Below are 16860 nucleotides of genomic sequence, written 5' to 3'. Positions count from 1 at the left end.
ACTATGAATATCCTTCCAAAATTCAAAATATTTATAATTGCAGTTAGTTTTGTAGCATTTGTAACCTATCTATATATTTTTTATCTGACACGAGAAACAACAGATGAAAAACTCAGTCTGTGCAGAACCAGAACACCTGTAGGGGTTGTGTATCCCATAAAAAGCTATGATTTTTAATAATATATCTGTAAAGAGTTTCAAAAAATGATTTTAAATTATTTAACTCGTAGAGCATATCCCTATATTACCGTTTGCATAAAAACTTGCAACTGCTCTAACATACTGTATGTTACAAGGTTCTCATGAATTATGTAACAATGATGATTAAAGATGTAATCAAAACTTTAAAATAAATATTTGATATAAACTAAAATGCTTACTATCAACTGGAGTGCTAATAGCATTGCACAGGATAAGGCCATATTGTCCGCCTGTATTGTCTTCCTCTGCCTTTATTGCCAGAACACAATGCTCACCATAAGATGCAATGCCCAACAGGGATTTGATGAACTTGTTGTAGCACTAGAAATTTATGCATGCATGTAAGCATTAGTACATCACTGATCACAAAAATAAGATACATTAGACTAGTTCAATATTTTAACTGCCACCCATGCATTATAGATATCACACAAAGTCTTCAATCAAACAATATTTACAGGACCAAGGCAAATATACATGAAAAAAAGAAACATTAAAACTCAAAAAGCTCTTTTTAATTTTTTCAAATATTTTATTTGGCTTAAAATTTTATCGATAGCAAGGTCATTCAAGACAATAACAAAAGGGAAGTAATTGGTCATTGTCTGTAGCAAGGAACCAACCCAGCATTGCATGGGGTGATTTAAAAAAGCAATGAAAACCCAATTCAGGAGGCTTGAATGAGAGCGCGAAGTGATCGGGTGGTTGATTTCCAACGTTTTGTTCGTATTTTACTAAAAAGAAAAATATTTGTAAGACTAGTGATTTTTATTCACTAAACCACACCCTTAAAGTAAGAATTTACTTTAAAAAATGTAAATTCATAAAATACAACTAGTATAGCTTGTATGAAGCTAGTTTACCATTTTTTTAAAGTGAAAATAAGAGCATAATTTACAGCAGTATTTATAATTTAAGCAACCCGATAATACACATTATATTCGGTTATTACCTAATATAAGGATAGATTTTCATCAAAATGCAGATGATTTATACATGACTAAAATATTAGTCTTCATCTTAATTTAAACATTACTTAATTTTTTCTATGCTGATTTTATGATTATTTACTTCTAATATGACATACATGCAAAGAAGTTTTCATGCATGACAGAAACATAATTAAATTTATATCCCAGTCAATAAAAATATAAATAGAATAAGCCTTGAATATTTCCTAGTTAGCAGGTTAAAATAAAGTTGTACCTGATCTACAAACAAATAATTATCACAAACATTTTTTTTTTTCTGATTAGTGAAATAGAAGTTTTCAGTTCTTTCAAAAACGTGCTAAAAATAATTCCATTATTATTGTTAATAATTGTATTGAACTTTCAAAATCCAGATCATAAACCATGATTTTAGTTACCACATCTTCAATTTTTTAAGACAAAAATGACTTACCTCATTATTATTTGTATCCCAAAAGGTGACCGTTGTCCCAGGCCTTTCTGGCCTGAAGTAACAATAAACAACAGTACGTTCAAAATAGGTCCATTTGTAGTCCGGCCGTATGTTGGCAAAAAATATGTGCGAATCTACGGCCAGTGCGACACGCAGAGAACCCCCTTCCCAAGCACAGCTCGTAACTTCCTTCCCAGGGATCTTCAGTGTGCGCAAGTGCTGGGGAAAAATAAACATCTATTCAACATTTGTGGTTGTGGTTATTTGAACCATTTAATTAAAGGCACTCTCATGACTGCTAACTCCAAAGAGTAAGTGTCTTAGTTTGATTAACATTATTAAACTACCTACTTCCTGCACTCAACAAATGGGCTTAAAATATTACATAGTTGATTACATGATTCAACATAAACTGTAACATAACACTTAACTTGTAAATTAAATCTTTATAGTAAATTGGAAACCAAGTTACAATTGATCACTGTCTCCCAACTTTTTAAAAAAAAAAATTAGTTGTCTGTAAAGTCGTTTTACGGACGATCGTTTAACGTGACAACGTCATAACAAAACATTGATGAAATTATTGATCCAGAAGAAAATGAAATATCCAATTCGGCCTGAGACTGAGCCGTAATAGGTTTTTGCAACCAAACCATTTAGGCATTAAAAATATGTTATTCTTTGAGGAAGTAATTTATTTTTAATTTTTCTATCTTTTGTATGATAAAATCTACCTCTGCATACTTTTATGAATAAAATTGAATCATTTTTATTGAATTATCACTATTTTGTATGGATACAAAGGAGTGAAATGAAATCTACAATTTAATTGATAAATTTACTTTTATTTGCACTCATTAATTCAAATATGTTTATTACTTTTGTAGTGTCACGTATGCCGTATTTATTTTTACTAGTACAAAAATTAAGGTATAGTGGCGGCGGGGTTTCGATCCATCAACCTTTGGATTGGTAGTCAGCGATACTAACCGCACGGCCACGAAACCATATTGGAAATAATAGTTTCAGATGTTGTATTTATATTTATAAAAATTTTGTTTTGTGTTGTGGAAGTTTTAAAAACGTATGTAGTCCGCAATGTTTATTTCTTATAGTGGTAGGCGGGAAATTTAAAATATATTGTCGGCTGCTAGTCGGCCGCTATGTTTATACTAACTTCAAGATCGTCGAGAATGTTTTACGCTTTTTCGCAACTACACATTTAACGACGAAGTTTGTTAGTCGTGAAATCAAACGTAGAATTTAATAAAAATGCCCTTGCAGTTAATAAAAGTTTAAGAAAGAATTTCGGCTTTAATCTCCAACCCAGACGCACGTTGTGCGCTGGGGCCGAGATTAAAATTTGTCGAGAATATTTTACGTTTTTATGTCTTCCAGTGCTCAAAATGATATGCAATTGTGGCCCCGGGCACGAAATTTTATTTATAATTCATTAATAATAACACCCCTCGCGATAAACAAAGGAAAATATGTATTAACGAGTGCCTGGTTTCCACGGAAGACAATGAGCCTAACAGGACACATCGTAGTGGGACAATGTGCGTAACGGGACACTTTTTCGTGCGTGCAGCCGGCGCGTTCATCGATTTATTAGACGTCACGTCAAAAAAATATTTATACTTACATTTGATTGTGATATCATTCTGCTCACCCTATCATAAGTGCTTGATAAATAATATTAATAGATTAATTAATAAATATCCTTATACAGCAGATGTTCCAAAATTGTTTACACTTAACAACTCCCTTGACTTCTATGTCGCATAACTTTTTCTGATGTGATACATAGTTTGCAAGTTATAATAGATTTGCTAAGCGTTTACGTTAACATACTAATTATGATGAACTTTTAAAAAAATCAAAGAACCCAGACATTAGAAGAGTTAAAATACTGTATTTTACTAACAAGGGGAAAATGGTTCAAACACCAGACACAAATTGGGAGGTATTCTGTTATAAAATACAAATTAAAAACTCTTTACCATATTACTTTTTTATATGAATCATAGTTTGTGGGTTATTGAAAAATAAATCATTTAGTGCCTAATTAAATTACTAGTTTGGAAACTAATAACTCAAGAAACTTAAAAATATGATGGATGACCATCATAATTGTTAAAAGAAAAGGTGTATTTTTGTATGATTTCAATACCAAAATGTCATTCAGAAATCACCAGGCAGGATTTAAGAGTCTTACCTTAGCTTTACAATCTTTTAACTGTCCTCCCTTCAACAATCTAACTAACTCGGCTATACTGAAGCACCCAAGGGGGACATAGATATAATCTGATCTAAAAATGAACTGTTTCAGTTCAGCTACAACCCCTGAGTTCTATACCCGATATACTTTGTAGCATTGCAGACCCCTGCCCACCCCAGCTATGCAGAGTATTTTTAAGTCATAATTAGAGACCTGCAAAATTCGCGGATTCATTCGGTGATAGGCTAGAATTCAAACACATATACCTCTTAGATAATTTTGCTATTACGTGATGTAAGTTTTTGGACATACGCCATTGCTAAGAACTTTTTCTGTTGAAGAAAAACTAATAAATAAAATAAATAAATAAAAATACCCAAAAAAGACAAAAAACACACAAAATTAAGCAAACAATTGCTGTTGTCAACAAGGACATGAACACCACAAAATATTCCGAAACAGGAATATGGTCAACAAACAAAGAAAAATGTACTAAGAGAACGAAAAAAAAAACAACCCACAAATGATGACAACACAAAAATATTGAACCCAAAATAATTCAGCACAACAGTTGAAACGAGACAAAAAACACGACAAAACGAAAAGACAAACAAATACAATAGTTTTACCAAAACAGAAACAAGCGACGTTTCGGGAACTGCTATCTGCTCCCGTCCTCAGGCAGAGACGCACATGGTACGGAAACACAGGTGCAACTTTTTTTTTTCGTTCTCTTAGTACATTTTTCTTTGTTTTTCTTTTTTTGTTGACCATATTCCCGTTTCGGAATATTTTGTGGTGTTCATATCCTTGTTGACAACAGCAATTGTTTGCTTAATTTTGTGTTTTTTTTGTCTTTTTTGGGTATTTTTATTTATTTATTTATTTTATTTATTAGTTTTTCTTCAACAGAAAAAGTTCTTAGCATTGGCGTATGTCCAAAAACTTACATCAAGACATGCACTCCCATTGCACAAATCTTTTAAAGATAACAATTTTGCTATTGGCTTGCTGTTCATCTGGACGAATCTCAACCAGTTATAAACCCTCAACCAAAGAAGGATCGAATCACAGACAAACCAGCTGAGACGACTTACAAGTCAGCAGCTAATGAACTTGCATTATTTGCCCGAGTGTACAGGGGTATGTGCAGTCTATCCTGAAGGCCATCGAAACCGCGAATTTTGCAGGTCTTTAGTCATAATATTTTTTTTTCAGTAAGACAGTTTATCAATTGATTATATGGTCCAAGGTCATAGTGACCTAGTTTTTCATATTTGTATTTTATCATTCTTAATATTCTTATAATTAATTTTTATACTAGGTTGTTTTATTAAAAAAAAACAGTTTCACTGTTTTTTTTTTACTGATTCTCACTTTGTTTGCTAGGTTATTATTTGTGTGAATGCATTTTTCAGTATTTTATTCATTTTGAGTATGGTTTTTACACCTGTATTTTACGTTTGGAGTTAATTTAAAGCTTTAACTATGTTTCTGGAACATTGGTATTGTGTCGTGAAAAGGAAGGACGATAGACAGATGCGCGACTCAGCGGCGCCAATATTTTATACTTTTTTTTTGTGCCGAGAAATTCTGGTGGGTTCAGTATGTTTTCTTATGAAGGAAAAATCGGCAGAAGTCCTTCCCCAGATGAGACAGTAATTGTATCACGTAGTTTCATCAGCCAATCAGAAAAGACTGTGATTTTTCATGTTTTATTTTTGCAGGAAAAGCCTTGTTGCAAGGGATAGGAAATAGGTATACTTTTGTGTCCTTGTGAGTGCTGTCTTGTGATTGGTCGGTGAGGTTGTGCCCCTGCCTCTTCCCAGCATGGTGGAAGCAGCTTTGTAGCCTCACAGTTAGTCGTTGCTTGGACATCTGCGAGAGTAGCTGTGTGGGGGGGATTTTGGCTTGCTAAATTAAACATATAAAGAAGAGTTGAGAAGAATTTCATGCCTGTGATCAGGGCCATGATGAGAAACATTATTTTGGACATTTTTAATTAGAAGTTTTCGACCACAGACAGCATCATAGGCCCAGTTGAAGCCATTTTTGTGAATTGGTGTTCACGCCGAGCAGACAAAGGTCTGTCGGCCCTTTTTTACCATGCGTCGCCAGCGACCTTGGGATTTTCGTTAATGAACTGTAAGTAAAATACTGTGCCCAAAGGATGCACCAAATTTTTTTTTCGGAAGTTTTGTTTGTCTGCGAGTTTTTAATTGTTTTCGGAATGTAAATGCTACTGTGTCGTAAAATGATGGCCGTGTCCATTGCTTGTTAGAGAGAGAAATAAATCGATGAGCTTTATTTGTGACTTCATTTATTTATTTGAGGTTCATGGTGAACAGACTTAACCTTAAAAAGTAATATTCTATGGAACTGAAATTATTGTTTGTGCCCAGCAAAAATTATGTATGTGCAATTCAGACCAATTGAGAGCTGGCCGGGGGTCTGGGTTGGCACAAATTGAAGAGCATCCACTGAATTATGCAAAAAGTACATAGGTATTTAATAGCAAAAGGTAAGTGACAATCCACAGCAAGACCATTGATATACATGCAAAACAAATGTACCTCTCCTGAAGCAGTAAAGAACTGAATGACATTACAGTCCTTGGTGTCTGACGGCAGCTGCATCATTCCCGTCACTGCAATGACGGTGCCATTGTGGTTCCAGCTGCAGCTGACAACTGTCATCCCAGTGTCAATCAGCACAGGCACTGGAAAAAAAATTCACTCAATCAATTCTCTTCCCTGCAGGAACCATAGAAATGAGAAGACAAAATATCTGTCTTAGTATTTCAATAATTTTAAAATAATCCGTTATTATTAAATATTAACTACAATAATCTTATCTAAATTGTCAAACATAGCAAATTTATATATATTTCATAAGGATAACAAGTCAAAATAAGAAAGAATATTGAAATGGCTAGTAAGCTAATGGATTTTCATTTTAGATTTGGCCATATCTTTAATTAACTTGAGTTTTCAGATTTTTTAAATTTATGATACCATTATTGACAAATAAATTTAATGAGACCGGAGTAATGTAATTAATGAATGTGATTTTAGTCCCTGCTTTCATAACAAATAATTGCAAATTCTGAAGTAGTAAATGTGTATGGTTATAAGCTATTACTTTTGACTGAAATTTACATTTCTGGACAAAATATGGTGAAGGTATTAATTTTCTAATAATAATTGGTTAAAGTATTCAGATATGGAGGGAAAAAAACAGTTCCAAATATTTATACAGTTGAAAAATGTTATTAGGAATTGCAGAATCTTAAAAGAGAAATATGTGAAACCAGTAATTTTTTTATATTAATTGATATGAGTAGTGCATAATACAAGGGGGGGACCCAAACAAACTGCACTGAGAGTGTGCTGCCATTCGTAGATGTAGTAGAGAGTTCTCCCACTAGATGGTGTTAGTAGATACTTTCACTAAACAGCTGCTCAGACAGCATCAGTTTGTAGGTTAACGTTTGATCGTAGTATTGTTTTCCTCTTACTGTTCTTGTGTTCCGCCTGCGAAGTCATTGTGGAAGATTTAAAAGAACAAAGAGTGTGTTTGAAATTTTGTTTCCTGCTTGAAAAATAGGCAATGGAAGCTTATCAAATGCTTTATCAGGCTTTCAAGGAGGATACTATGAGCCGCGCACAAGTTTCAAGTGGTTTTGGTGCTTTTAACATGGTGAGATGAGTGTTGAAGACCATGCTCGTTCTGGACGCCCTTCAACATCTTGAAACAATGAAAACGTTGAAAAAATCTGCCAAAAAATCAACGAGGATCGTTGTTTCACAATTGACGAAATTTCAGAAGAGACAGGAGTGATTGGAGCTCATACCAGCAGATTTTGTCAGACGATTTGCAAATGAGACGTATTGCAGCTAATCAAAAAAACCTTCAATTGAATTAGAGCCAGGACTTGAAAAAAGATAATGAAAAAGTGATCCATACTTTTTGACCAATTCATTACAGGTGATGAGAGTTGGGTTTACAGGTATGACCCAGAAACCAAGCAAGCGTCAAGCCACTGGAAGACTCGCCAACTCCCCCAGACCAAAAAAAAACCAAGACAAGTGAGGTTGAATGTTCAGGCGATGATCATTGTCTTTTTTGATGTTCGTGTAATTGTGCACCGGGAATTTGTTCCCACTGGCCAGACTGTTAACCAGCACTTTTATTTGTAAGTTTTAAGAAGTTTGCGAGAGGATGTGTGGAGGAAACGCCCGGAAGTTTGGCGATCAGGACATCGCCCCCACACACACGGCCTTGCGAGGGAACTGCTATTCTGCCTCTCAGGGGTGGCCTCCGTATTCCCCAGACCTAGCCCCGTGCGACTATTTCCTGTTCCTGAGAATGAAGAAAAATCTAAAAGTGAAGCATTTTGATGATGTGTAGGTGGTAAAAACAGTTTCGCAAAGGGCATTGGAGGATATCACAGTTGAAGAGTTCCAAAGGTGCTTCAATCAGTGGGAAAAAAGACTTGACACGTGCATCGCATCTAATGGAGAGTATTTTGAAGGTGACTGATGGAATTTTGTAAAAAAAGGTATTAAATTTTTTTTGACAAAAATCTGGTTGTTTTGGGTCCCCCTCGTAAAACCTAAAAAAAAAAAAATTAATAAATTATTACAGGTATTAAACAGATCATGCATCATGAAACAGTAAAAAATAATAAGAATAAGTGATTTTATGTATACTGAAAATGGGCTGGTGGATAGAATCAGTTTTAGAAAATAATATACTTTAAATTAGGAAAATCTTTCACTTTCAGATTTCCAAAATCATAACCAAAACTAATCACATAACTTACCATCCAAATAAACTATATAACAGTGTTATATATTAAATATCACTAAATATCAAAGCAGGATACGTGATATTAAAATATTACTAAATAACAATTTTATTTATCTGTAATGAAAAATAAATGTAAATATCAATCCAAACAAGAAATTTATAATAATACACTCAGGTTTCAAAATTTCTGGTTCAAACATTATAAATGTAAACATCTCTTGACTCATCAATATCAAAACGTCATCTGGATTTCTCATGTGTCTGGACACCGTCATAATATACTTGACTACGGGTTTTGTCATTCCATGCTGATACTATTCATAAAAACACACTTTGAGCCAAAAAATTAGTTAAATATAAGTACATTAAGTACGGTACTAATACAAAAATTAAAATATCCTGAGTTTTTGATCATTTCCATATTTTTTTTTCTATAACTTTCCCAAATATTGAGAATCCCAAGTAACAAGTAAATCCAGGTTTTTCCACTTACCAGTACAATCATTCCACTGCCTTCCAGCCTCATACAAAACAAGACATTCATACAATATAACTATACACACTAAGTTCTGAACTTGAGATTAACCGATATTAACCTTATGTAAAAAAAATTACAGTAACATCACCAGGAAAACTACTACTGTTATTCATCTTAAATGATAAACATTACTTAAAATGCTAACATAAAATAATGTCAACTCCATTCTACTATCACTGTTCAAGAAATGAATTCCTTTAAACTTTTTTTTCTTTACTACATAATGCACAAGCGTTGCTTACTGTTATTATCAAAATTATATTCTCAAGTTATAAGCAAGTAAATTAAGACTCCAAAATAGTGTGCAGGTGTGACACACTTGACATTTAACGAGTACTAATTTCCAAAAAAATGTTTATTGACCATTATTAATCCAGCTGCAACTAGCAACAAAACATAAAACAAAAATTGAAAAAGCTGAAACATTTTTACTGACCATCATCGTTTTCCCCTCTCATAAGCTGCATAGAACCATTTTCAAAGCAAACTGCTAAAACCGGACAGTCCTCTTCGACGAACCCATGATGCCCATCATACCAGTGCAGACCCACCACAGGCACTCCCTCCACACCGGTTGGCAGGCAATGGATACCCAGTTTCATCTGCAAGGGATCACAACAGATACATACTGTACTAACCAACCAAGTAACATTTTATGCAACTACAAACTTATGAAAGTACGTAACAAACATAGTCAGTAGAATAGGTTCGAAGTTCAGAGGGTAAGATTCAGGACTGAAATAATGTAAATTGTCTATGACTAAATTTTGTGACTCTGGTGACAACTGACCTTTACTTTTACCAATGACCTGGGAGAATAACTTTACTGACCTTCAAACATTAAATTATTAACAATTTATTATATATCATTTTAAATGATTCTTAAAGATCATATATATACACACACACACATACAAGCTCATTTTTGCACTATATAATTCAACCACCTGAATTCCTATTAAAAAAATCATATATTTATCAAGAAATCAGATGAAATTTCAAAAACATTCAAAATTATGACTAAAAAATAATAATTTAAAAAAAATTATATTCCTTGCGCTATTATTCTGACAATCCACCCACTTATAAAACATATTAATATTTTTAAACTACTATAAAACTCTCAAAAACATACAAAACTTTCAATAAAAAAAATTTTAACAAGTAAATTTCCATTACAGTTGGGCTTCCAAATCCTGAAAATCATTTTATGTATGTTTCACAATCTGAAAATGTCCTTTGAAATAATTAATAAAACCTTAGACATAGCATACTTTATTTACAAGAACAAAAATACACATTAATAATTAAAATTACTGCAATCAGTAATCTAGATTTATTCAGTTAAAATGATTTTTTTATTCAACTACCACTGAAAGGGCCGGAGCCTTTTTTAATATATATTGACATGGGTCTAACATGGATATTACGTTTGAGATGTGAATACGATCATATGCCTCCAAGTGACAAGACCCATGGAATCGGTGGACCCTACACAGGGCGTGATGTTGCCATGTGGCTGTAAAAGGAAATTCCCTATGTCTTGTTTAAATATACAAGGACATGCCTCGCTCATAGCATCAGGAACGCTATTGCCATCAAGGTGATGATGGGTTGCTGGGCTACGTTTATACAGTTCTGACTGTCCATGAGACTCTGCTGTAGGGTGTTCAGTTCGATGTGGCTTATTTATTTATTTATTTATTTATTTATTGATGTTGTGAGATGACTACCAACAGCGATGAGCCAGGGTGGTTGCCACCATACATAAAAACAAACAAACACCAAAAAAATGACAATTAACAAATACAAAGCAAAATTAATTAAAACATTGACACATACAACAGACACACAATCTGAAGTTATACCTAGTGTGAATAATTGAAACATAAAGTAAAAGATAATACAAAAGGAAATATAATGCATTACAACACCATGGAATATACTACATGTAACTAAGGTAAGTACAGAACATATAATATTATGTAGATAATTACAGTTAGTATCCATAGATTGCTATAAAATTTTATATTAATATATATAATATAATATATCTTTGTTTTTTCTTTGTTTGTTGACCATATTCCTGTTTTGGAATATTATGTGATGTTTATATCCTGTTGACAACAGCAATTTTTTTGCTTAATTTGTTTTTTTTGTCTTTTGGGTATTTTTTTAGTTTTCTTCAACAGAAAAAGTGCTTAGCAATGGCATATGTCCAAAAGATTACATCAAGTCATGCACTCCCATTGCACAAATCTTTTAAAGATAATAATATATCTAGTATTAACTAATTTAGGGAAAAAACATTAGAGCATAAAGATGATTAATCTTTGGATGCCGAAAAAATAATTTTTTTAACAAGTTTTTTCTCTCTGGTAGGTTGTAAGTGATTAACATACATATTGAAATTGTTAACAAGTCTACATATAATATCATTTGTATTTACGAGTGTGCACAAAAAAGGTGGGTTACGGCTATTAAATGAAGGAATTTTAAAGCCAGTAACATCATTCTAAGTATGCTTATGAGCGAGTGTGCGGATTAGAAGACTTCAAGCCAGCCAACAGCGTTACCCTCAAATCTTATTAATACCTTGTAAATTTTCTGCTCAATATGCATGAAGTGTTTACATACAAGGAAGGCAAGGAATACTAACTTAATGCCCACAATTTCCCTCATGTTTTACTAATTATGAGTGTTTTAATTGCTTTTTAAAATTGGTTAAAGGGAAAATATAACAGGGCTAGGAATTGGTATTCATTGTATTAACCGACTTGTAAAATTCAAACGTACGTAACGGTCAGTGACATCAGTGCTCGCGCACTGAAGCGGTGCGTGAGAGCAACTCCGTGATAGATACAACTGTCAAAAAGCCAGGTGGCACAAAACAGCAGTCTCGGCAGCTGTCCCACCCAGTTGCTTTGATAAGCGAACATAAGCAGGATGCAGTCTGCATCTTTTGTTTAACTGCTGTTTGTGTCATTTTATCTACCTCAGGTTCATCGACTGTTTATTAATTCTTGATTCATCGCCAGTCGGATGTAAATCATGGAGCAAACCGAAACTTTCTGGCCACGTGGGGTCACTGGCCCTAAACCTATACTGTATACATATACTATATAATATATATAATAATAATGAACCACGTTATTTTCGCAAGTGGAGTTGTTTTGTTTCTGCGAATTTGTGTTTTTTTTCTTCATGTACTTGTTTTCATGGTCGGAAGATGGCGGCAATTGTGACTTGCAAGTTTTTCATGAAGGATTAATAAAAAAAAACATAAAAATCATGTTGTGTCCAAGAGATGTTATTTCTATAATCAATCAACTACAGTCATATTTTTTTCATAACTTGAAAGATCTTTTGAACCCAACAAATGCTTCAAGTGTTTTTTGGTATGTGCAATCTAAACCAATTTTAGTTGACCAGAGATCTGGATTGTTTTAAAGGCTTAGATTAAATGATAAGCTTTCACCAGGATTACAATATCCAAATTGAAAATGAAAAGGAAGAAGTTAAATAACAAATGTTGTTGACTCAAGATGAAAAGAATTGAATTTTTAATGAAAAAGCAACATTGTTTGAAAATTATTCTATAAACATTATGTTACACTAAAATAATTTTTTAGTTAAAGCTTACCAAATAATTTCCTTGATTGTCGTAAATGTGGATCTCTCCAGAACGCATACTAAAAAGAAGCATTTTCCCATCCGGTGACCATTCTACTCCAGTCAACATTGATCCTTTCAATTCCTTGCCCCATATTCTATTGCCATCGACAGAACCAACAATAACAGCACCTGAAATCATTCAAACTTTTCCAACAACCAAAAATCTTCATTGATAAATTTAAAATACACTGTGGTTATTTGGGATAATATGCAACACTCACTATTCAAAGGTTATTTTCCTTTGGAAATGAAGGCTTGTGCAGTCAAATTTGTGTGCAACAGTAATGTGTGCCAGCATGATGTGTACAAGTGTGCATATGTGTAAGCACAAGTACGTACTTGTGCATACAAGTGTGCATATATGTATGCACAAGTACGTACTGGCATTGTTTCCTGATCAGCTTATATCCCAAATAACTAATTCCAGAGAAATTCAACTATAGTTTAGCAAATCAAGTAAATAGATAAGTAAATTTTACTAGAAAGCTCTATATGAAAGTCTGACATAACTTCATAACTAGGCAGTGGATTAAAATGCAAGTTCAAAACCACCTACATATTTTTATTTGCTAATAAAATAATAATAAAAAATTGACAGATAAGTAATTTTAAGCAGCAATATTTTGTTTTAGTTTGAAAGCATGCTTGATTCTACCACAGGCCAGCTATGCCTAACATGGCTTCACCAGAGCCCCAAAGGTCGTCACTTTTTCTGGTTGTCGCGGCGTGGGACATGTCTTCATCTCTCACAACGTGGGCAAGGGGTTGGAATGTGTGATGTCCGTCACCAGATTGCTTCATTATAATACTGAATGAGTTAATATAAGCAGTTTCAATTAAGATCAGGCTACAAATGCAGTATCGTATACAGAATTTCATTTTGGGGGGAAGGGGGGAGTGAGGGAACAGATCCTGTTTGCCTGCTGTTTGCTTTCAAATTCTTTTCTTTTGTTGGCAAGAATGATAGATTTTTTTTTGTATTTCAGAAGGTGAGGAGGGGGATATCCCCCCATCATCCCCTGCACGCATCCCTGAACAAATGTGCTTGTTTATACCAATGATGTTGTGCTACAGGTTGACAGAAACAGAGGTACAAACTAATAAAAAGATCTATCAAGAACAATTTCAAAAACCAAAACTCTAATTGAACACCTACCGAACAATAGAGGTTGACAAGATATGAGTCAGAATCACATATCAGTTCATTTGCAGGTACAAAATGAAGACCAAGATATTATCAACAATACCTATATAGTGCCCTAAATAAGGAAATCAGCACTAGGTTACAAACTGCATCAAAATTCTACACTCTGTTCATCAAATACTCTTAAAGTAGTCTTTCCCTTACTTCTACGATCACTCTGTACAAAAAGTAACTCGTGTATTCTTACTGGAAGCAGTGACAATGACTGTACTTGGAAGTTAGCTACAGCAACTGAAATGAAGTTCCACAATTTTTGTCTGTCAAAGGTAAGACCACACTAAATAAAGCATAAGAATATCCTACAGAAGTTTCAATAAGAAAGGAGTCTGTTGAAAACATTGGTGTGGTTATGAGACAATAATGGTTTTAAGCAGAACCACAAACGCATATGACAGGACTATGGTAAGTAGACCTAGAGGACTGTAATTTCTAGAAGCAAAAAATTTCAAGGACATTGAAAAACTGAATGTAAATTGGTGACAGATAAAATAAAACAGCAGCTATGGAAAGACAGGATCCCAATCAGTTGTTATATATTTTATAAGTTTTTGAGTTATTCCAAGGTCCAAGCAAAATGTAACCATTTTTGATTCATCACAACTGTTCAAGCAATGCACAGCATCGCATTGTTTATGGACTTCAAATACTCATAATTCAGCTATCCAGAACGTTTCTGAAACAACTCGACCAAAACTAACAGCTGGCACAGGCTGGAAAGTGTCCCTTGTGCAGTTCACTAGCTTGCTAACAGCCACAAATGACCTGAAGTATGTCACAATCAAGGAAATAGCTCAACGACATGGGGTTCATAAAATTAAGTCATGCCGGCTGTTGGGATCGAAACCTAAAAACCCTTATCAGTTATCAAATAAATGTGACACCTTTGCAACTATGATCACCAAGAACCATCTCACAACCAAAGAACCATTGGCTGAAGTTTCCCTCAAACAAAACAAAAACAAAAAAAAAAAAAAGGAAAAATTTTTTGGCATAATTTCCCAATCTAGTTTCTTAAGGCTAAGATCCTGAGTTTCTCGCGAGCTGGCAAAGACACGCGTAGTTATCTTTGTCCTCAACAGAGCGCACTAGTAGTACGGCTGAACGATGTAGCGACGCGCTGAAAAAGGATTGGGGGGGGGGGGGGAAAGAGGACGCTGTTCTCAGAATTCTTATCTCCCAGCGGGGTGTCATGTTTACGACAGGTCTGGAAGAGGGGGGTGGGGGAAGAGTGTACTCTGCCTCGGCGAGCATTTAGATTTCCAATCCCTTTGCCATTCTGTCCCTTTCCACCACACCCACTCAAGACTACTCGATCCTCAACAAAGCGCAAGGGAATAAATATTACTATTTTTGGTACATTTCAGTTAGAAACCTGTACGTAACCGAGTGCAACCCAAGGTAATTATAATAAATATTAATTTGGTGCACTACACATATACGATATACAAATTGTATGTTTTACTGCGGTGATTATGTGGCCAAAACTGTCAGATTTGGTCTCTTTTGCAAGAACGCTCGTTCACAGCTAACCACTACATTCAAATAAACTGGCCAGTAATGTAGTTTTCCTGCCCCTGTAAAAAAAATAATAATTTTTAACTGAGTACTACAAAGGTTTTGCGCTTCTACAAAATTATTTTTTTTTTCCACATTTTGTCACAGGTGTGTGCGTATGTGTATTATACAAACAGTTGAACGTTGACCATCTAATAGCATGACTTTATGTTGCAAAACGGTATTATTTGCTATATTGATATCTGATTAGAACTGTATTTTTCTGTGCAACTATATATATATATATATATATATATATATATATATATATATATATATATATATATATATACAGGCGAACTTTTTATACTATCGGATAATTTTTTGTAGCTGAATATCTGTCTTCAAAATATTGCAGGTTATTGCATTAATTTTAGTGTTTTAAATGTATTATGTTTTTATGTATGTATACATGAGGCTAGAGCTAGAAAAACGTTTTTGTTTGCTTTTTTAGCTGACCTGTGGCTTTTGATTACACTTTTTTTTTATATGTGATGTTTAAAAACGTTATTAGTAAATGTCCTGGCATTCGTACTTCTTGTAAAAAATATAATCATATTTTCGAAAATTAAACTATCATTTAGTAATTTATTATTGCAATATAAATACTTGTGTATGCCAGTCGCGTCTGGCGAAATGAGGAGCTCCTTCATGCTATCCCTACTGGTGACGTCAAGCATCACTGGTAGTTCGTTTTTTATGTATGAACTGGATGTCAAAGAGGCTCGAAATAAACATCAGTTGTAACTAATAATAATAATAATAATTTAATTATGAAAGGGCCACATACTCGAAGAATCGCCTTCTCTACGCAATCAAACGTGTTTTAAAATATCTAAGGAGTAGGCTACACGTCATAGGTTGTATAAGAATATTTCGGAGGGAGCTAACCAAGGATATTTTATCGTGCATACAGATAAAGTGATATTTTAAGAGTAGTATTATCCCCCCCCCCCCCAACACCACCACCAAACTGATGGATTTATTGGCACATCCGTACATAAAAAAAAAAACACTGCTCCAGAATCTGCACCTGAATCGTCTTAGTGGGAAAAAGGTGTACATAAATTACGAGATCACTGAGGTTATAAGGAAGGTAATCAACCAGAGTAAGTGATTAGGAGCAAGGAATACTAATGCAATAAATATTCCATTGATATAATTTAATGATAATTTTTACTCACGTTTTAGAAGTTGATATTGCTGAATAGCAAATTTTTCATTTTAAAATATTGTAACAATGAAAAATTG

General features: G+C 33.9%; 1 protein-coding gene across 5 annotated transcripts in view; it reads right to left on the bottom strand.

The window, feature by feature from the left end:
- LOC134529083 (WD repeat-containing protein 35) overlaps positions 1 to 16860 on the bottom strand; it is a 136092-nt gene that overhangs the window by 78266 nt on the left and 40966 nt on the right. For all 5 annotated transcript variants that reach the window (XM_063362791.1, XM_063362792.1, XM_063362793.1 and 2 more), the window contains 5 exons: positions 12820 to 12980; positions 9613 to 9778; positions 6400 to 6545; positions 1606 to 1824; positions 381 to 522 (listed from right to left, as the gene is read on the bottom strand). In XM_063362791.1, coding sequence (XP_063218861.1) covers positions 381 to 522; positions 1606 to 1824; positions 6400 to 6545; positions 9613 to 9778; positions 12820 to 12980 — 834 coding nt within the window. The remainder of the gene's footprint in view (positions 1 to 380; positions 523 to 1605; positions 1825 to 6399; positions 6546 to 9612; positions 9779 to 12819; positions 12981 to 16860) is intronic.

This window comes from Bacillus rossius, chromosome 2 (genome assembly GCF_032445375.1).
Source record: "Bacillus rossius redtenbacheri isolate Brsri chromosome 2, Brsri_v3, whole genome shotgun sequence".
Lineage (NCBI taxonomy): Eukaryota > Metazoa > Arthropoda > Insecta > Phasmatodea > Bacillidae > Bacillus > Bacillus rossius.
This window is presented reverse-complemented; position numbering and strand designations above follow the sequence as displayed.